This window comes from Eurytemora carolleeae, unplaced genomic scaffold, assembly GCF_000591075.1.
Source record: "Eurytemora carolleeae unplaced genomic scaffold, Eaff_2.0 scaffold675, whole genome shotgun sequence".
Lineage (NCBI taxonomy): Eukaryota > Metazoa > Arthropoda > Copepoda > Calanoida > Temoridae > Eurytemora > Eurytemora carolleeae.
The window spans coordinates 48,419-71,431 of NW_019396903.1; the positions used below are offsets into that span (position 1 = coordinate 48,419).

At 30.7% G+C, this 23,013-nt stretch overlaps 1 protein-coding gene across 1 annotated transcript; it reads left to right on the forward strand.

Moving 5' to 3' along the window:
• Positions 1 to 11,936: 11,936 nt before the first annotated feature.
• Positions 11,937 to 21,136, forward strand: LOC111709942 (uncharacterized). The gene is made up of 12 exons (XM_023483923.1): positions 11,937 to 12,118; positions 13,584 to 13,706; positions 14,664 to 14,782; positions 15,864 to 15,977; positions 16,459 to 16,819; positions 17,442 to 17,745; positions 18,047 to 18,174; positions 18,835 to 18,905; positions 18,981 to 19,054; positions 20,082 to 20,172; positions 20,423 to 20,516; positions 20,872 to 21,136. The coding sequence occupies exons 1-12, from the start codon at positions 12,052 to 12,054 to the stop codon at positions 21,078 to 21,080; spliced, it is 1,755 nt and encodes a 584-aa protein (XP_023339691.1). The 5' UTR covers positions 11,937 to 12,051; the 3' UTR covers positions 21,081 to 21,136.
• Positions 21,137 to 23,013: the final 1,877 nt, after the last annotated feature.

Sequence of the window (23,013 nt, forward strand, 5' to 3'; positions counted from 1 at the left end):
TAATTGCAGTTGCGTAAACTCTGAGTACATATTGAAACCAGTTCTCTCTGGATGGGGTTTGTAAACAAGAATAGATGCATCAGTGTTTGTTTAGTATCCGAGGAGGTTTAATGCATTAAATTTTCATAATTTTGATAATTCACATATTAGTTTCCTATGACCAGAATATTTCATTGATTTTTTATGTGAAAGATGGATCCCACGGCAGGCTTCGACATCCATCTTGCGTTTACATTACTGCCCACTACCTCTGAAATAACTTTCCTTGCATTATAACCTTGGATCTATCTAACTATCAAATCTAAACATCATTCTATCTATCTGTCTATCTATCTATCTATCTATCTATCCATCTATCTAACTTAAAATTCGGTGATGGTGATGGACCAAACCTATCTATCTATCTATCTATCTATCTATCTATCTATCTATCTATCTATCTATCTATCTATCTATCTATTTCTCTATGGAAGTTTTCTCTCACATTTTAATTTAATTTTATGGTGTATTTGCCCTCAACCCCTTTACTGGTCAGATATCTATCTATCAATATATCCAACTATCTTTCAATATATCTATATTTCTATCTATCTATATATCTAACTATCTTTCAATATATCTATATTTCTAACCACATAAATATCTAACTATATTTCAATATATCTGTATTTCTAACCACATATATATCTAACTATCTTTCAATATATCTATATTTTTAACCACATATATATCTAACTATCTTTCAATATGTCTATATTTCTAACCACATATATATCCATACATATGTCCCCCCTGTGCCCTCCCCTTTTCCCTAGATGGGCGGGGGGACAGATAAAAAGGAAGGCTATGAAAAAACTAAAATCATAATGCCACCTAATTATAGGTTATTAGGTTATAATGAGTAATCAGACAAAAATCAAGTATTTTAGTCTTTACTTCTGTTCTTATACCTGTCTAGCTATTAAGCTTTCTAACTATCTACCTACCTATCTATCTATCTATCTAGCTATCTATCTATCTATCTATCTATCTATCTATCTATCTATCTATCTATCTATCTATCTATCTATCTATCTATCTAACCTCCTTGAACCCCAATTTACCACGAATCTGTATTAGGCAGTTACTTGACAAACAGGCCGATAAAACAATAAGGCCGCCTTTCAAGCCGAATAATAAGAAGTATCGGTCTGTTTTCCTATTGTTTATTGAAACCAAAGATCTTTATCAAATCCTCAACTAAGTTCAACAATATCATAACAAAAACATTGGTAAAATAAGATTTTGAGGACAGGTTCAACTTTATTAATTTTCATATTTTGAAGAAAGAAAAAAAATATTAAAATAATTTTATTTTTTTATTTTTTACATCGTCCCTTGAGTTTTGTATGATTGATAGGACAGGATAAAATCAAAAAATCAGATTTGAAAAATATATATTCTTAATTTGACATTTTTTATATTTTAAAAAAAACCTGTTTTTTCCATTCCATCTCAATCTTGAATATTTAACATACTTTTATTCTATTTAATAAAATTGATAAATCAAACCTCTTTTTTTTCAAGTGCACTTTTCTTAAATTTAATCCTCCTTAAAATTTCATGAACTGATAATTAAATCCCTGTAATTAATCCTCCATGAACTAAACACTCCCTGTGTCTAATTTAATCCTCCATGAACTAAAGACTCCCTATGTTTAATTCTCTTTTAACTAACCCTTTTAATAATTCTCAACGAACTACACACTCCCTGTATTTAATCCACCATGAACTAGACACTCCCTATATTTAATCCTTCATGAACTAAAGACACCCTATATATAATCTCCCATGAAGTATACACTTACTATATTCAATCCTCCATTAACTTACACTCCCTATATTTAATCATTCGATGAACAAAACACTTAATTTTATTCCCCCATTAAATAAACACTCCCGATACTTAATCCTCTGTGACTTAACACTCCCCATATTTAATCCTCTATGAACTAAACACTCCCTATACAATTAATCCTCTATGAACTAAACACTCCCTATATTTAATCCTCCCTGTTACTGGAGGTGTGGGATAATAACCCTTCTTGAGTTTACTAATAATAGGCTTCACACCCCAACCATCATAATTTAATCTTTTAAATGGATTACTGCCCCTAAACCCCTGCCCCTGCTCCTAAACCTGATTAGTTAGTTAGGACAGCCAGATAGGAATTTAGGAATTTTAAAGGACGTAAAATTTGTTCCATCTTATATTGTTAGGAATAAATGATATACTTTAATTAGGAAAAATTATTAAAACTTTTGAAGAAAGTAAAATTTATTTAATGGGACATTTTTAGGAAAAACATCATATGAATAATTAAAGGAAAAAACGAAGAAATTCTAATTTCGTAGGGTTATTAAGATTAAGACAATTAGGGACATTTGTATTAAGCACTTTGGACTAGCACTCTCAAATTAGTGAAAATTTAATGTTTTTTTCTAGTTTTGGCTTCAGCTAGCTTTCTAAAAAGTGTGTAAAACATCGAAAATAAAAATTGCTAAAGGGAGTGTTTGCGAAAAATGAAAGGATGTATAGGCTTACGGCGAAAAAATAATCGCTTTTGATCGCTACTAATCTTACTTCTATCTGCAGTGTCTATTATTTGGTACTTGTTTTATATAGATTTACAATGCACTTCGAACGACTTTTTTCCGTTGGGATGTGTAATCATTCAAAGCATCGAGAGCAGAGACATCTGGTGGTCAACTATTTCGGCGTTTTAATTGCATTGTATACAAAACGTATACAAAAATATTTTGAAATATTAACTATATACGAATGCGTCGAAAAATAATCGATGACTATAGGTTGTAATATCTGAATGATGTGTTTGAAATTAAATTGATTTTTACGATCCGAGTTGAATATTGCAACTTTCTGAATTTGTATGGACGCTATACATTCTTCAGTGTGAGTCGTTTTTAACAATTTCCTCATTATAGACGCAACAGGTAGAATTAAGATTTGCAGCGATAAAAAGCGAAAAAGGAAAAAAAGACTTTTTGTTTAAAGATTGATTAAACAAAAACCGATTTCAGTTTAAATTAAAGAAACTGCACGCATCTTGCGCTAGTTAGTCTAGGGCCACAGGGTTAGTCACAAAAGAGGAGACTTATATGACGACCTGGAACTCGCTAAATATGACGATGAAGATGAAGATGAATATGAGGATGAATATGAAGATGAATATGAGGATGAATATGAGGATGAATATGAAGATGAATATGAAGATGAATATGAAGATGAATATGAAGATGAATATGAAGATGAATATGAAGATGAATATGANATTGGCGTACGTAGAAATCTCTAGAAAACGTAACTTATGTTCGGTGTGTCTGTTTCATAATATAAAATTTGAGAAAAATTTAACGCCTCAAGACAGAATTTTTGCGGCAAAAAAAAGATTTTGTTGAAATTTTGGTTTAAGCACAACACTATATTATAGATCTTAATCTAAGAGATCATTTTAAGATCATTCGATTGAAAAATCAACGATTTAAAGCTGTTTTAAAATTTTTGAGTTTCTGTTTTGAAACAAAATTTGAAGAGGTTGCGTGATTTTCATAGAAATATTTTCGCAGCAGCAGCTGAGGGATTAGAAAATCACACAGCCGAGGGATTAGAAAAATCACACAGCCGAGGGATTAGAAAAATCACACATATCAATCATTTATTCTATTTTATTCCATTCATCATCTAATCCACTTTGAACCATGTAAACCATAAACCTTCTATAATGTGCAGCTGATTTCCTTTTTAAAGGCACAGATTTCAAAGATGATCCAAAATGACACTATCTTTAAAGAGGTATGTGCACCATTTGAACCTTTATTTGAGTAATAATGAGTAAGATATCGTTGTTTTCTATCCTAAATAATATACAAGTTATGTTCTTCCTGGTCTCTTCTGCATAAAGCTGTACAATTCAATTTTCAGAAAAAAAAACGATATTGAAGTGTCGAATTTTCCTATTTTTATAATGGAAAACAAGACTATCTCGATCATTGTAGTTTAGTCAAAGGTTTGAAGGCTACAGTTGTAGATCGGGCTAAGGAATTGAGTTTTGCCACAAATTCAAATTTTCTAATCCCTATATCTTTGCTACTAGATGATTTAAAGCGATGATATTTCAAACTTAGACTATTTGATCTAACAGAATTCATAGATTGAAATATCAAAGATCTACGACATCGGGTTGCTAAGATATAGGGGGAACCAATTTAGAGTTTGTGTCAAAAACTCGTTTCCTTTATAACAACATGAAAAATCAATTAATATATCTGTAATATATCTGTAATATATCTGTAATATATCTGTAATATATCTGTAATATATCTGTAATATATCTGTAATATATCTGTAATATGGGTCCTAAGTTGGGATGCACGGTCCGAATTTGTATGCTCCTTGTGCTACTGTATGTAAGACCATTGGAAAGTACACTTTAGCAAGTCAGAAAGTAGAAGTTTTATTTAAATTGTGCTACACTGGCCGTTGATCAACCTAAAACCGTGATGTACGACCAACGACCAACTTAACACAGGCTGTCTGATATGTTTTGAACCTTGCGTTTGACAAACTTAAAAAGTTTCGTATGATTAAATTAAAACGTCCCACATACTGCATGGCTACCACACAGCAACCCATTTTTTTTTGATGGGAATTATAACGTTTAACGCATCGTGCCCTAGCTTTAGCTTTTAATAAGCTAGGATTAGAAAATCTGCAAAGTACGCCAATCAAGGAAGGATGATTAATTATTTGAGAAGATTTTAAGGAACTATTGCGTAACTTTATGAGACACTCAATTATAAGTGAGTGAGTGATAGGGTGAGTGAGAGTGTGAGTGAGTGAGTTATTCAGCTAGTGAGTGATCGAGTGAGCGAGAGTGTGAGTGTGTGAGTGAGTGAGTGAGTGAGTGAGTGAGTGAGTGAGTGAGTGAGTGAGTGAGTGAGTGAGTGAGTATGGCCCTCCCCTACCCCCTCACAATAACTCCTTTTACATTATTTTCTTAAAATGTATGTTCTTTGTTGTTTGTAATCTTTCCCCCATAGGGTTTCTTTCTTTCTCAACTTGATTTTCAGTAACCATTAAAATAGTTCATTATACAATGTAAACCATTTAAAAGATTGGCGTACGTAGAAATCTCTAGAAAACGTAACTTATGTTCGGTGTGTCTGTTTCATAATATAAAATTTGAGAAAAATTTAACGCCTCAAGACAGAATTTTTGCGGCAAAAAAAAGATTTTGTTGAAATTTTGGTTTAAGCACAACACTATATTATAGATCTTAATCTAAGAGATCATTTTAAGATCATTCGATTGAAAAATCAACGATTTAAAGCTGTTTTAAAATTTTTGAGTTTCTGTTTTGAAACAAAATTTGAAGAGGTTGCGTGATTTTCATAGAAATATTTTCGCAGCAGCAGCTGAGGGATTAGAAAATCACACAGCCGAGGGATTAGAAAAATCACACAGCCGAGGGATTAGAAAAATCACACATATCAATCATTTATTCTATTTTATTCCATTCATCATCTAATCCACTTTGAACCATGTAAACCATAAACCTTCTATAATGTGCAGCTGATTTCCTTTTTAAAGGCACAGATTTCAAAGATGATCCAAAATGACACTATCTTTAAAGAGGTATGTGCACCATTTGAACCTTTATTTGAGTAATAATGAGTAAGATATCGTTGTTTTCTATCCTAAATAATATACAAGTTATGTTCTTCCTGGTCTCTTCTGCATAAAGCTGTACAATTCAATTTTCAGAAAAAAAAACGATATTGAAGTGTCGAATTTTCCTATTTTTATAATGGAAAACAAGACTATCTCGATCATTGTAGTTTAGTCAAAGGTTTGAAGGCTACAGTTGTAGATCGGGCTAAGGAATTGAGTTTTGCCACAAATTCAAATTTTCTAATCCCTATATCTTTGCTACTAGATGATTTAAAGCGATGATATTTCAAACTTAGACTATTTGATCTAACAGAATTCATAGATTGAAATATCAAAGATCTACGACATCGGGTTGCTAAGATATAGGGGGAACCAATTTAGAGTTTGTGTCAAAAACTCGTTTCCTTTATAACAACATGAAAAATCAATTAATATATCTGTAATATATCTGTAATATATCTGTAATATATCTTTAATATATCTGTAATATATTTCTAATATATCTGTAATATATCTGTTTTATATCTGTAATATACCCGTAATATATCTGCAATATATCTGTAATATGTCAGTAATATACCCGTAATATATATGTAATATGTCTATAATATACCTGTAATATAGCTGTAATATAGCTGTAATATAGCTGTAATATATCTGTAATATATCTGTAATATGTCAGTAATATACACGTAATATATATGTAATATATTTGGAATATATCTGTAATAAATCTGTAATATATCTGTAATATATCTGTAATATATCTGTATTATATCTGTAATATATCTGTAATATGTCTGTAATATGTCAGTAATATACCCGTAATATATCTGTGATATATCTGTAATATATCTGTAATATATCTGTAATATGTCTGTAATATATCTGTAATATATCTGTGATATATCTGTAATACATCTGTAATATATCTATAATATATCTGTAATATATCTGTAATATGTCTGTAATATATCTGTAATGTACCCGTAATATATCTGTAATATATCTGTAATATATCAGTAATATATATTTAATAAATCTGTAATATATCTGTAATATATCTGTGATATATCTGTAATAGATCTGTAATATATCTGTAATACATCTGTAATATATCTGTAATATGTCTGTAATATATCTGTAATATTATATCTGTAATATATCTGTAATATGTCTGTAATATATCTGTAATATACCCGTAATATATCTGTAATATATCTATAATATATCTGTAATATACCCGTAACATATCTGTTATATATCTGTAATATATCTGTAATATATCTGTAATATATCTGTATAATATATTTGTATAATATATCTGTATAATATATCTGTATAATATATCTGTAATATATCTGTATAATATATCTGTAATATATATGTAATATATCAATGCCGATTATGTTTTTATGTTCTCCTACTGAGATACTGTTTAGAATCCTACCAAGAAGAATTTGACGTGCGTTTCTTTAGCTTTTTAATTCCTCCAAAATTTACATGCAAAAAAAACTTAATGACGACATTTAGTTGATAAATCTTGCCTCACTTAAAGGAATTGGAAACATAATTTCAAGTAACCCGGCACTGATAGGTTGCCATATCCGATTCACAACGAAGTTCTTAAAACCTTTTTCTAGTCATGTATGAAATAGATAATAGAAAAGAACGAGCTATGACCTAATCACCTTTAATTATTGGAATAATAGGATTTGTCAAAAAACATCTCGGATCAGTCCGAAAAATGCGTTTTTAAGAAAACAATGGTCGGGCACGAAGTGTTCTGAATGTCCGGCCAATAAAAACTTGAATCTGCAGTAAACAGAACTTTTGTAAAGTTTTAACATTTTGCTTATAAATAGTTGTTTAGTAAACATAAAGTATACAATTCTTATATCCCCCTCTCTTTCCTCTCACCACCCGTCCCCCCACCTCCCTTTTCTTTCCCCCTCTCTCTTCAATAAGTTCCAGTACTAGCTATTAGAATTGAGTATGTAAATTGTAAATTATAAATTGTAAAAATGTGTAGAAAAGTCTAGGAGTATTTAAATATTTAAAAAGAAAATTTAAAGTTAGGAAAATATACTTTTAGACAAATTTGAGAATCTGACATTGGTAAAGCATGGGCTTTCTGAACTTGAAACACACAGGGTGTCCGATGTTAATAACTATTAGAAAATCCACTTTGATTTTCATGTTTAGTGGGTCGCCCTGCACAAAAAGATTATCCAGCTATTGATAAGGGAAAAAACTTTAAATATCCCAGAAATTGTTTGGAAAATGTATTATTTTCCCAGGTTTATAATATACTCCTAGGTTTATAATATACTCCTAGGTTTCAGAAAACCTTTATTGAATTCTTTTACACAAATAAACTTCTAACTTCATTTATCTTAGAGTTCAATTCGAATCCAACTATCTATCTATCCATCTATCTATCTTTCTATCTATCTATCTATCTATCTATCTATCTATCTATCTATCTATCTATCTATCTATCTATCTATCTATCTATATATCTATCTTTCTATCTATCTAACTATCTATCTATCTAAATATATATCTTTCTGTCTATCTATATATCTGTATATCAATATATCACTCTATCAATATATCACTCTATCTATTTTTCTATCTATCTATCTAATTATCTATTAGTCGGTCTGTCTGTCTGTCTATCTGTTTTTTTGTTGAAATACCACTCACTTGAGGTCCACTGCCTCATTTTTGTTTTATTTTACCTAACCAACTTACAAAACTTTTGCAGTCGTGTGATGCATGGATGTTTTAGATTTAGCGGGCTTGTTACAGTTGTCAAGGAGTAATTGGGAAATCCTGATAAAGTTTAGTGCTAGAGCATCAGAATTTTGCTTCACTGTGACTTTCATTTTTCCCCCGTACCAAAAGTCAAATGCCTTGTAAGTATTCCTAATTTAAAAAATACAGCTTAGCTGACTCGTTTAATGATATTTCAGTTCTGGCGCATGTACACTGCTTTAAAACATTTATAATTCCTATATAAGGAAAGAAAAGTGCGTTCATTATTAGTTACCCGAATCAGAAATACAGTGCTATACACTTCAGTGCTAGTAGGTATAATGTCTAAAGGTTTAGATGTAACCCCCCCCCNAGATCTTAGGCTCGACTTAAGGAGTTAAGCCCAATGAAAATAAAACCGACCTTGGTTGGTTTTAGTGAAGAATAAGGCTCAATGTTGGGTCTTATTCTCATCAAAACCTGGAATGCGCCAATTCCAACTATGAAAATCCGCCAACTACAACATTAAACCGGTTTAATGAACTAAACTCTGTTAAAAATTAGATGCAACTTAAATCCGAAAGCCCGAGCCGTAAATAAGGCTCAACGACAGCTTAGACCCGAGTCGTATTTTATTGAATTTTTTAAATCGCCGGCTCAGTTTAGGTTTCCAGTTTAGGTTTCCAGTTTTGGTTTCCAGTTTTGGTTTCAAGTTTAAGTTTCCAGTTTCGGTGTCCAGTTCAGGTTTCCAGTCTAGGTTTCCAGTTTAGGTTTCCAGTTCAGTAATGTAATAAGTCGTAATTCGGTGGTAACTCTTTCTGAGATGAACTTTTCACCAAAGCAAATTGACCAAATCAATTATGTAATTAGGGATGTTATAGTTTTTAAAACCTTTTTAAGCTAACGAACCTTCGTCTGAGGAAAACGTTTTTCGTTTTTTTCCCTAGGGAAAACGTTTTCTTCTATGTCGTTTACGAAACGGTCCGTTCACTTTTCAGAAAATCATTGACCATATAAAAGACCAACATAAATATGTCATCTTAAAGCAAAGATGGACAAAAACAAAACAGTTGTGTAAAAAGTGTGCAGCAGAAAAGAAAGGTTAAAAACAATATATTTATTGAGATCTGGAAGATGATATCGAAGGTAGAAATAAATAAAGAAAAATGATTCAATCTCATGATTTATGGAGCAAGTAATAGAAATATGAAGATAGATATACAGATATCAGATATACAGAAATAGATATTCAGATAGATGGATAGACAGACATACAGATATCAGATATATATATATATATATTTAGATAGATAGATATACAGAAAAATAGATAGATATATATACAGATATCAGATATATAGAATTTTAGATAGATAAATATACAGATATCAGATATTTATAGATGTTTAGATAGATAGATATACAGATATCAGATATTTATAGACATTTAGATATACAGGTATCAATGTAATGCAATGCAATGCAATGGATATCAATGCAATGTAATGCAATGGATATCAATGCAATGCAATGCAATGGATATAAATGCAATGCAATGCAATGCAACGGATATCAATTCAATGAAATAGATATAAATGCAATGCAATGCAATTGATATCAATGCAATGTAATGCAATGGATATTAATGAAATGCAATGCAATGGATATCAAAGAAATGCAATGCAATGGATATCAATGCAATGCAATGCAATGCAATGTAATTTAATGGATATCAATACAATGCAATGCAATGTAATGTAATGAAATGCAATCGTGATGGTTAAATCAAAAAGGTTTCCAATATCTCTCGAGTTTTAACTAAATATATTTCTCCACCCACACTGTTAGTTTTCCCTTGCTAAAGCTTCAGGTGTAAATACTGATTTGTACACTCCCAAGGGAGTAACTGGTCATCGTTTCCATTCCCCNTAGATAGATAGATAGATAGATAGATAGATAGATAGATAGATAGATAGATAGATAGATAGATAGATAGATAGATAGATAGATAGATAGATAGATAGATAGATAGATAGATAGATAGATAGATAGATAGATAGATAGATAGATAGATAGATAGATAGATAGATAGATAGATAGATAGATAGATAGATAGATAGATAGATAGATAGATAGATAGATAGATAGATAGATAGATAGATAGATAGATAGATAGATAGATAGATAGATAGATAGATAGATAGATAGATAGATAGATAGATAGATAGATAGATAGATAGATAGATAGATAGATAGATATAGATAGGTAGATAGATAGATAGATAGATATTATGTATTAGCATATATTATATGAATATAAACATTCCATATTTTCTTGACAGAGTACCTTCAAGATGAATTCTTATTAGTTTTATGTAATCCTAGATAAACAGATGTTTATCCTTTCATGGATTAGATTACTAGAAATCAATTTCTTATGATAAATATGATAACATATTGCATTGTTCTTTTGATTTGTTTTTTTGTCAACATATTGTAACATTTTATCAAAGTAATGCTTTTGCAGTAAATTATCTTTTTGAAAAAAAAATTATTCTGAAAACTGAAAATTTTTCTGTTTTAGGAGACATTTTAAAGAGTTACATGTGACCGATTCACAATGGTTCCTTCAAATTTGTTTTCTGCAATGTTTGATCTTATTTTTGTTTTAAAATTGGATATATTTAACTTTCTGTAAAAGGGTGTATCCAAAAATTAATTTTATATTCAGATTAAAAACGATTCTGAGAGACAAGGGTTTAGAATTTAATTCCTTGTCTCAGCCAAGGTTATAATGCAAGGAAAGTTATTTCACTGGTGTAAGCATCTTTTGTACTGCAGTGAACTGTCTACTGGCGGTAATATGTATACACAAGATGGATGTCGAAGCCTGACATGGAATCCATCTTTCTAAAAAATTAATGAAATATTCTGGTCATAGGAAACTATTATGTGAATTATCAAAATTATCAAAATTTAATGCTTTTTACCTCCTCGGATACTAAACGAACACTGATGCATACTTGTTTACAAATTACAAAATACAACTAGTTTCAATATGCACGCAGAGTATACGCAACCGCAATTAACTTTCCTTGCATTATAACCTTGGTCCCAGAAAGCTGTGACTTAGATGACAAAAAACATGTTTTTTTTCATTTTTGTCGGCGAATGAGCCCGTGATAAATGAAAAAGAAAACTCCGTAATTTAAAGATATGATGGTCCAATTAACGCAAATGGTTGGATCAGGGTAAATGATGATTACTTGAAATTATGTTGATAGTCCCTTTAAGGTTTAAATTTACAGAAATTGAAAAATTTAAATCTAGTACATTCCCTTTAAGATGTTAATTCCGGAAAACTTAAAGATAAAAGTATAAAACGGGAGTTTTCTTATTAAACCACAAAGTGAATACTTTTGAATGAATTTGTCCAGTTTTGAATATCTGGGACACAAGTGAAACAATTTTATTCTTATCTTCCAGCATTCTTGGAAATGTTTCTAATGTAAAAAATGTATATATGGAAAAAATAAAAATGAAATTAGAAATAATTTAAAATGAAAATATCCGAAAAGATTTTAGCCGCCTATCCTGTGGTCACTTTGTATTTGTTTTTGAACCTAGGTATGTATTCACTTAGAACTAAACAAATTTAATTTGGCGCAAAAATCTATTGCTGTTTTTTCCCAAATACAGCCAATCACTGCTTACTATCCTTTTTTAAAACCAAGTGCTCTAATATAGGTCTAGGCAAGGAGTATGAAATAGAAGGGAAATACATCTGACGCGGACCGCCCTACCATATGAATATGCATGCTTTGCAGACGGGTACTCCATTTGTATAAGAAATATTTGTCTGATGTACAATTACTGAGTATACAATAACCTATTCTGAATATTTCATATACAAGTGTAGTACCGTCTGCAAAGCGTGTATAATCATATGGTAGGGCTAACCGCATCAGGTATATCTCCCTTCTATTTCCTACTCCTTGGATCTAGGGCATACAGGAAGAAAAAGTGCATGAGTTAGCGTAAAATAAAAGGTCATGGACCCAGTTTTGCGACGTTTCTTGGATAAAAAGGAACAAACAAACAGACAAGAAAAGTTTATATATAGAAGCTACAAAAAAACAATTTGTAGGTACATTGTTAAGTTAAACCCGAGGGAATATGCCTAGCGATCGTTCAAATTTCGCTTGGTCTAAAGGATAATTCATAATTTACATAACTGTTAAAAATTGCTTTAAATTTGCTCTTTGATATTTCTGAAGAAACACACATCGCTTTAAAGGGAGTGACCGGCTATGTAAGATAATTGAACTGAGGATGCAGTGTTGTGGAAAACTTCTTTAGGATTCATTTGAGACATATTTTACTTTTTAAAGATCTGTAATTTCTGAGTTTGAGTGCAAATTCGACGTTCAAAACTCCTGATTTGGGGGTGGATACGCTTTCAGAATTAGTTTTTTTTTAAATTATTAAATAACGACAACGAAAAATAAAGTAAAAATTATACAGTAATCTAATTAGATAGCTAGGAACTTATTTCACAAAAGATATTTGTCAATAAATCAATGCTAAAATCGATTATTTCGTTTTCATTATTATATTGAATTTCTAATTTTCTTTGAATTTATTCGCGCAGATTTCTTCAAATTCTTTAAATGTCGTCTTTTCAAAAATAGTTATAGAAAATCTGCGAACATCTTTGTGAATAACGAGAAACTAGAGCAATGAGATAAAAAAAGCTAATAATTGAACATGATTACTTATTTTCGATGATAAGATTAATTTTTATTTTCTCAAAATGTTCCTAAACATGACGTCTGTAGTTTATTGTAGAATATTTTTACATTTTATGTCGTCGTTAATTAATAAAAAAATTAATTCTGAAAGCGTATCCACCCCAAAATCAGGAGTTTTGAACATTGAATTTGCGCTCAAACTCAGGATTTACAGACTTTTAAAAAGTTTAATATGTCTCAAATGAATCCTAAAGAAGTTTTCCACAATACTGCATACTCAGTTCAACTACCTTACATAGCCAGTCACTCCCTTTAAATTGAAGAAGTTCTAATTTGTTTAGGAAGTAATTTTGTCTGGCCTTATGTAGTCCTACAAGGATTAAGCTTGGGTTTAAATATATCAGAGATCATGATTATAACAGGGATCATTCCCTTACTTAGCTTCCCAGCAAACCCTCTTATAGGTAACAATATATATACTGGGGTATACATATAATTGTGGAATTAGAAGACGACATTTAAGCTATCCCTTGTATATTTGATGTTGGGTTAAAATAAAACGTTAATTCAGTAGCATGAAAATTTATTTATTACGGAGTGAAATAGATTATGCTTTTATTGCAGATAGCGCAATTGCTGTGTTTAATGTTTATTTCAATTTGCTTAAAATCAAAACTTTAGTCTTACAGTCGTCTTCCTATTCTATTCTTATGGGTCCAACTGTAGTACACAGAAATAGTTTTTAGATTTAATGATTTAATTTAGACTTAATGTTCCAAATTTCCAAAAAAAAAGTTTGATAATACGATCAACATGATGGGATTTCTCGAGTTTTAAAAACAATTTTTTTGGGGGCCTTCGCAATAGTCCATAAATATGTGAAATTGGAAGACAACAACTGAGCAATCTTGTGTGTATTTGATATTGTTATAAAGAAAATTTTACCAGCAGCTTGAAAATCAACTTTCTTTGATTCATGTTCATTCGGGTAGAACAACAGACGTACATCTTCCTATTCCACAGTTTTATGGTTCTCACCTTATATATTTGTGTTGCTATAGGGTATCTAGGGGATAAGGTTGGTTACAAGCTGGTGTTTAAGGTTCTCACCTTATATATTTGTGTTGTTATAGGGTATCTAGGGGATAAGGTTGGTTACAAGCTGGTGTTTATGGTTCTCACCTTATATATTTGTGTTGTTATAGGGTATCTAGGGGATAAGGATGGTTACAAGCTGGTGTTTAAGGTTCTCACCTTATATATTTGTGTTGTTATAGGGTATCTAGGGGATAAGGTTGGTTACAAGCTGGTGTTTAAGGTTCTCACCTTATATATTTGTTTTGTTATAGGGTATCTAGGGGATAAGGTTGGTTACAAGCTGGTGTTTAAGGTTCTCACCTTATATATTTGTGTTGTTATAGGGTATCTAGGGGATAAGGTTGGTTACAAGCTGGTGTTTATGGTGCTACTAGCTGCTTGTGCTGGAGTAGGAGTCTCAACTGTATATATTCCTAAATATCATGAAACAGCAAGATTTAAGGTATAACTATTTAGAAGCCTGTGTATTCGAACCTACACATTGCAAGCAGCACTAAATTGTAGTGAACTAGATACAGTCTGCTTAGTGCTTGTATTGGGCCAGATCAAGCTAAAGAAGATTTACTAGATACAGTCTGCTTAGTGCTTGTATTGGGCCAGATCAAGCTAAAGAAGATTTACTAGATACAGTCTGCTTAGTGCTTGTATTGGGCCAGATCAAGCTAAAGAAGATTTACTAGATACAGTCTGCTTAGTGCTTGTATTGGGCCAGATCAAGCTAAAGAAGATTTACTAGATCCAAATAAAAAAATTACATTAGACCAATCGGAACCGGTAAATGCATAAGTCAGTACTGGTGAATGCTTGTACTGATGTTGATCCTGCACAATTTGGTACACAGGTCCAAATGCACCAGCCCATTACTAATGTTGGGATTCTTATTTAAATTGCTCAGGTTACTCATAGTTACTTCTGCTGTTTACCTACACTTGGTGGATTTTACTGGGAAGCAAAATTTTTGCTAATAAAGTCAATCCAAATAATTTAGACTCTTAAAACCAGGCCAAGAATATTTCCAGGGTTCTTCCGAGTTTCCCAATCATAATTTGAGGCAAATCGGTCCAGGGCTTCCTGAGTTACAACTTGATATATATATAGATGCAAAATGTTGGCTCTGGCTAATGAATAATTTGAAAAATAATTCAGGCCTTAATGTATATCTTCTGTCATAGTCAAAACTTTGCAGTGTGTAATCAAAGTAATGTTTTACCCCCTACATTTTCAAAATAGTTGGTGCTTCTCTAATTTTAATGGAGCTTTTTTAAGCCAAAAGCCAATATTTAAAAAAACAGATCAAACTTATGCTTAACTCTAGCTGTCACACTGGTGTCATGATGGGTATTTTCATTTAATGCATTGTAAAATCTTAGCAATATTCTGTTTATTATTTTTTAAGCTGAACTGTGACCATTTGTTTTCATGAAATTGATTTAAATATGGTTATGAATATATCTGTTGTTCATGGTCACATCTTCTGACGGATTTGATAGCTGATTTTTTGTTAAAATTGATTTACTTTATAGATTGGTATTTCCAGCCCTACTCCAACCCCTGATACACTGATTGTGTTTTCAGAGTATTTATCTGAATCTGAACCCTGCAGATCCTACCTTAACTTTACAGTAGAACAGATCCAGGGAGGTCCAAGATTTGGAAATTAAATTACCAGGGACCAGATTTTTTAAAGCCAAAAGTACTTAAACAACAAAGAATAATTTCAACTACTTGTCTTGTACGTCAGGTTAAGCGGAACAGAAGTGGCAAAATAAAACTAAGTAGTTTAACTTCTTAGGGGTTTCAGTAATCTGGTCCCAAAAGTCAATGACCAGCTGGAAAATAATGATAATTTAGTTAAAACAATTGTATTTTAAATCCCATAATATGCTCAGTTGTTTTCCATGAGAAATTCAAGTTGAGTCAAATGTGGCGCTATACCAACCATAATTATTAGCTTCAGGAGTTATTTGCTCAAAACTACCATAACTTTAATCATTTACTGGATTAGGTCAACCTAGGTTTATTCTTTAAATGAGGTTCTTTCAACATAAAAATAAATTGATAATTAATTAATAAAATAAATTTTCTTGATGACTATGTTTATTGGAACTTCTTGCACAGTGTGAAAACAGAACATTTGAGACAAACTTTGATATTACTATTGATACATTTGAAAATGTTACAAGAGAGTCCTGCGATGTTGTTGATGATGACTTGTGTGTTTATCAAGTGAATTCTCAAGATGATCTGATCTATTGTGATGTTTTTATAAAAGATGAGACAAACATTCACAAATCTGGAAATAAATCAGTGACATGGATTTTGTATATCCTGCTAAGGATACTATTATCCTACTCCCTCAGCCCAGCCTGGAATTTTGTAGATGTTATTGCGGCTGGGGTAGCGTCTGAAATTCATGTAGATTGGGCAGTTATCAGTTTCTTTGGTAGTATCTCAGCAGCATTATCTCCACTTGTCGTTGGTAAGCAATTTTGAAAAGCATTTAAGCAAATAAAAAGATTGGTAGATTCTAAATGTTCATACAGTCACAGAATTCAGTCACAAATCGCCATCATTGAGGTAAAAAAATGCCCAATATGACAATTATATAATATACATATTTGCAAAAAAGTATAGTTGCAATTTATATAACAGTAATAGTGTACAAAGTCTGGCAGGTGGGGTAAGAGAACTTTTGATCCAGGCCCTTTACCAGGCCTGTACAGTTAAAGACTAAAGAGTCAATTACTATGGCCTTGCAGCCATAAGTTCTCAAATTTTGTAGCTTAGGTGTTCTTTAACTTCAAGGATTTGTAGCTTAGGGCGAATATGCCTGAAGGCCAATGTTCACCTTTAATAAAATGTACTTCTGAGGATAAAGGATATAAAATGTTGAGAAAATGCTTTTTCGAGTAAATGAATCATTGAAAAAGTGTATTTTTTTCGCAAGTATAGTATCAGGCAAAGACAGTTAAATTGGGCAAAGATACCTTAGGGTATATGTAGCTTCCAAGAAATCTACCTTCAGGAAAATGTACATTTTGGCAAATGACCTTTGCAGAATTGTGCCTTTCTGTGAATGTGATTTACTCTTTATATTACAGGGTTTTTGATGGACACTGTTGAAATTGGTGAACCCATGTTTGATTGTGTCAGAAAAATTGAACTAGATATAACGGATTACAAGTTTCCATATTTGTGTTTTTCTGGAATCATGGTAGCCACCATAATAGTCAGTGCATTCCTGCTAACTGGAGACCATAGAAGGAAGGAGAAGAGGACTCAAGGAAAGAAAGGGAAGGAAGAGAATGAGAAGGAGGGGAAGAGACCCGAAGAAACAATGGTGGAGGAAATGGAAAAGAATGAGATGAAGAACAAGAAAGGAACTTGGAAGGAAGACATCACATGGTAAAATTTTAAAGTAATAAAAATAATCAATCTATTTAAAACGAAACTCTAAGATTTCAGCTAATTGTAGCAAAGCAAAACAAAAAAAATGAAGGAGGGATTAGTATTACCTCAATGATGAATTGATCAAAATTATACATATTTCCAGTAGATTCAGTGGGGTTTCACTTTAGGATAAAACATTGTGTCATTGCTGATTTGAAATAGGACCAACCTATCTAAAAATAAACTATGATTTATCTTACATGCCCTGTGTTTTTGGAAAAGATCAATCCCTGTAAATTATTAACTGAACTTTTAGGTTACTCACTCCTGGAGCTGTAGGACTTTACTCTTTAATAATCATGATTGGAATAATTCATGGAGCTTTGGGAGGATTTTTTTCTGTATATGTTGTTCAGGATCTCAATGTGTCAGATGCTTGGTTTGGTAAGAAGAATTTTATTATAATTATTCTCAATGACTAAGAACTCGAGGACATTTGAAGTAAAATTTCAGGCCAAGTTTTAGTTAGAGCAAGTTATACAGAAATTGGAACTTTAGTGGGGAGTTTTTTAATTTTGAACACTTGATCTTGATATCCAGTCTCAGCATACTTCAGAGATTTTGAGCACGTCTAACAAATTCTTAGAGGTTAAAACTTCAAAATTATTTTTCTAACCATTTGCTTTTTTTTTACTATGAAAAATATTAACCATGAGATGAGATATATTTATTAAAAAAAAATAACCAAAAATGACTGATTTAAACCTATTGTTTTTTTAGCTTTTACAGAAAACAGTTCTGAAATAATGAACCTTCACTAATTTTATGATTCCATTTGTAAGTCCGAATATTTTAAATAAGTTTGAAAACTATTCTTGCTGTTTCCCATTACATGCTGAGGGGTATGACAATGATGGGACATAGAAAATTTATCCATAAGCCTGCATTGGACAGAGATTAATGTTTGATTCTGAGATTCACAACACTTGCTAAAGGAGAAAAGTACAAAAAAATGATACCTTGTTTTTTATTAGCTCAATCTATATAAATAGTATTGGGAATTAAAATTGATCTTCATGTAACAAAATTTGTCATTTTCTTTAGGAGTTGTTGTTTCAATTGAAGCCGTTTCAAACACAGTGTTTGTTCTTTTGGGTGGAATTCTACATAAACATGTAATTGTTTGAGAAAATAATATAATGTAATTACTGATTTTGTTTTGATACATTATACTATTTATGCTATTTAAGGTAGGAAGCATGAATATTGTGATACTGGCATTATTCTTCCAATCCATTCGAATTATGGAACTAGGGTTTAATAGGTAAAAAATATGGTAATAATAATGATAATAATAATGATTTATAAATCATTATATGGACTTTTGATGTAAAGTGTCATGCTCAATTCACTATAATACTATTAAAACTTTTATTTCAATTTGCAAATAGGAGGAAATTGTAATAATTCAAAAAATTTAAAGATAATTCAACGCAAATAGTGAAGAAAAAAAAACAATAGTTTTTAAAAAGTAAATGAAAAGACTAAAAACAAATGATTTAAAATCAAAAATGGTTTGAATGACCTTGATGATTTATGAATCACTGCTAACAAACTTTTGAAAAAACAATAGTTTTTTTACTGAAAGAACTATTTTATTGAATGAATGATTTTACTAAAGAAACAATTTTACTAAACAAACAATTATACTGAATGATCATTCAGTGAGAAGAGAAACAAAATTGATGGAAAATAAAGGATATATTTAAAAAATAATTTTTTTTTATTTTGAAAAGTCTTTCATAAAAGATAATCACAAAATTGTACAAAATAATTTTTATAGTATTACTGTATTTCAATTTTTCCCAATTTTGGGATTCATGGGTCCCATGGACCCTCGTCCTTGGGGGGGAGGAGGGGGATCCCAGGACCCTGAAAACCACATTGGTTCAGAATTCTGATAATCTCTGCTTCTTCAATTTTGTCTGATATTCCAGTGTAGTAACTTAGAGAGTTAAAAACAAACAAAATCAATTGTTTGAATGATTGAAAAAAAATACTAACAAAATGGGTGGTTCATGAAGAATGAATGAACATAATGAAAAAAAGCCAAATGCGCCCATCTCTAACAAAAAGATCTTCCATAATGTTGATTAGTTAAAGGTTTACTGAGGATAAATGAACAAAATGAAAAAAGCCACATGCACCCATATATCTCTAATTTTCAATAATATGGATCAGTTAAAGGTTTAAAATATACCATTGTGTATTGGGCAATCCCTTTTTTAAATGAAGGGTCAATTGAAACACAAAACATACCCTTCAGTTAAGAATAATACTCTTGTGTTCAGGGTGTATAAAGATGATGAATCTAATGTTATGGGATCAGAAACCCCTCTTGCAATCATCATTTTTTCTATTTTGGAATGTCCTTCTTTTCAGGTTTCTAAAATATTATATTAATTCTAATGCTAAAGCTGTCCCTTGCAGGTTTAACTATTTGAGCCTTTTTTTTCTTTTATACTCTTTTTTGGCACATGTTAAGCATGAACAAGTAGAAAAAAGGCAACTTTTAAAGTTTAAAGATTTTTGAATTACAGATCAAAATATGGTTGAATTCAAATAGAAAAAACCAAACGCGTTTCAGGGCAGCCCTGTATATGATTTTGATAAATTGACATATTTCTTTAAGTGGGTTGGTGTGGTTGGATATGTACAGATGATAGCTCCAAAAAACCTGACTGGAATGGGTCTGGGACTAGCTGCATCATGCATGTTCATCATAGGTATCTAGCACCGTAATTCTTATGGAAACCTTATACATTTTTTTAGGATAACCAGGTTACTCAAATCTTCTAAGGATTTAAATGATTTTTTTGTTTGTTGGTAACATCCTTAAATTCCTTTTGGTAAAATCTTTCCTGGGGGTTATGTGAGGGCCCAAGATATGAGATAAGAAGTCTAAGTATTTCAGGTGTACAACTCCAAGTTCTCAGAATTAAACAACTTGGAAATTTGACCAAAGTTTATAAATTTAATATAAACAAATTAAATAGATAACACTTTAAGGTGTTCTACCAATATTAAAGGTTAAAGTAAAAATTGTTACTTATATACTAATATGTATATTTTTATTGTTAGGAAAAGGCTTAGGAAGTTTCCTGTCTGCCCAGCTCAACACTATGGTGGGTACAAGAATGATGCTCAAGATATTTGGATTTATTGGCTTTGGTTTTGCAATACCCTACACAGTCATTTATCACCTGTACATAAAGAAAACAGAAAACAGAAAAGAGAACTCAAAGAGATTGGAAGGAGTTGAAAATAAAGCAATGAATACAAAACTATAATCTGACTTCAAATAAATATCAATTAAATGTAAATTTCTAAACATTTATGTAACATTTAATTATGTATTTTGGTAAATTGGCCAGTTTTATTTTTATGTATATAATGTAGAAATAGAGATTTTTTGACAGCTACAACTCCATGGGGTTGTAGCTGAAGCCAAAAATTTTGTACATCTGGCAGGTTCCAATCTGAGCATTCACCTCCATTAAGATAAAGCTGCCTCCTGCACACCCTGAAATTAACAAATTCACTAATCTCAAAATATTTGGAGTAGTTTCAAGGAATGATTTTGCATCTTGAAATGTCTATATGTTTCCAGTCAGTTATTTTCCTTTTCCAAGACTGACTTGATATATTTTCAAAGTGTAAATTTTACTTTATGTAGCCAGGCCAAGTCCTGCTGCTAACAGCTTTTTAGGAACTATTTTCTGTACATAGCCAACCATTCCAACCCACTGAAAAGGTTAAAGAAATCCTAAGCAGTTTAGTATAATTCAATAATTTAAAAATCGTTGATCGCCAATAAGTAAAACTTTCAGATATATAAAATCTATTATATTGTTTTTTAAAGAAGAAAGTTGTTTTCTTCCTATCATTTAATTAAATAGAAACTTTATTTAAATTGGTAGAATACATTTCAGCCAGAAAAATCTACACAAAACACATTAAATTTTGCACAAAATTACTAGTCAGTTATTTTAAATATTAAAAAATAAAATTTCAGTTAGTCGTTAATTGTAAAGGTAAGAACTAAACGTTTGTTTCGTTAACAGCATTTTCTGTTTTTTAAAAAATTACCGTTAGTTAACAATCTCAATATTATTAAAAGCGTTAATGTAAAATTTTTAACAATTGTTAAATGGCTCTAGCCATAAATGGTACCATTATTACAAAACTAACGCTGCGAAGCGCTAAAATTTTTGTTTTATAAACACAGAAGATAACATTTAAAAACATCATTGCGCATTTTTCAACTTTTTACTGTTTTTAACTTTTTAACGTTTTTAACCGTTAATTTTTTTTCAAAAATGGCTAATCCGTTTTGTTAACAATTTAAAAATGAACGGTTTCTGCCACTCATTAATGGACTCTTCTGTTAATTTTTGAAAACCTCCATTCCATTAACGGAATTTTGCCCAGCCCTATAATCAGTGTGTCTGTATACTGTCTTAAAGTTATTAAAGAAAAACAAATCATTATAATAAATACTAGAATGATACATTTTGTGGTTAATGCCTTAAACTAGAAGCATGTTGTAAGATTATCTATAATATTTCATCAAACATATAAATTTTGCAAAAGTATTGTATGACTTTACTTTCTAACTTTTAGATCAATTAGTCTGTAGAAATAATATTGTGAAATAAAAATTAAATTCAAGCAATAAAATTTGACATTGTATTCATAGACTACGTTTTCTTTAAAAGATGTTTCAATTTGAAGCCACATCAAATATAGTGTTTGTCTTTCCGAGTGGAATTTCATCAAAATGTATTCATTTAACTATCAAACTTTTAAATATATTTTACAGAAATAATGAGGAATAGTAATAGTCATCCAATGTTTCTGTAAAAAGTATACTTTAAAATATTTTTAATGCAAATCTCACTTTACAATTTCCAAGGTTTTTTTAGGAGGGTCAAATCAACATAATAACAGGAGCATTCAAAGCAATAATCATTTTATGTTAGGAAAATCATAAAACTAGCATTAATGTAGAAAATGATTTAGTTTTGATATAATTTTGTACTTGATATCACAATATAACCTGATTAGGACTGGCCTTGAAGAATTTTTTTATTTCTCTTTCTTTACAAGTTTGTGAAGTAATCTAATGGGAAATAACAATATATTTATAATTTATCTAATTGAAATCTATACAATAAAGCTCTTTGCTTATATATACATAATAGATATATTTTTTCTAGCTTG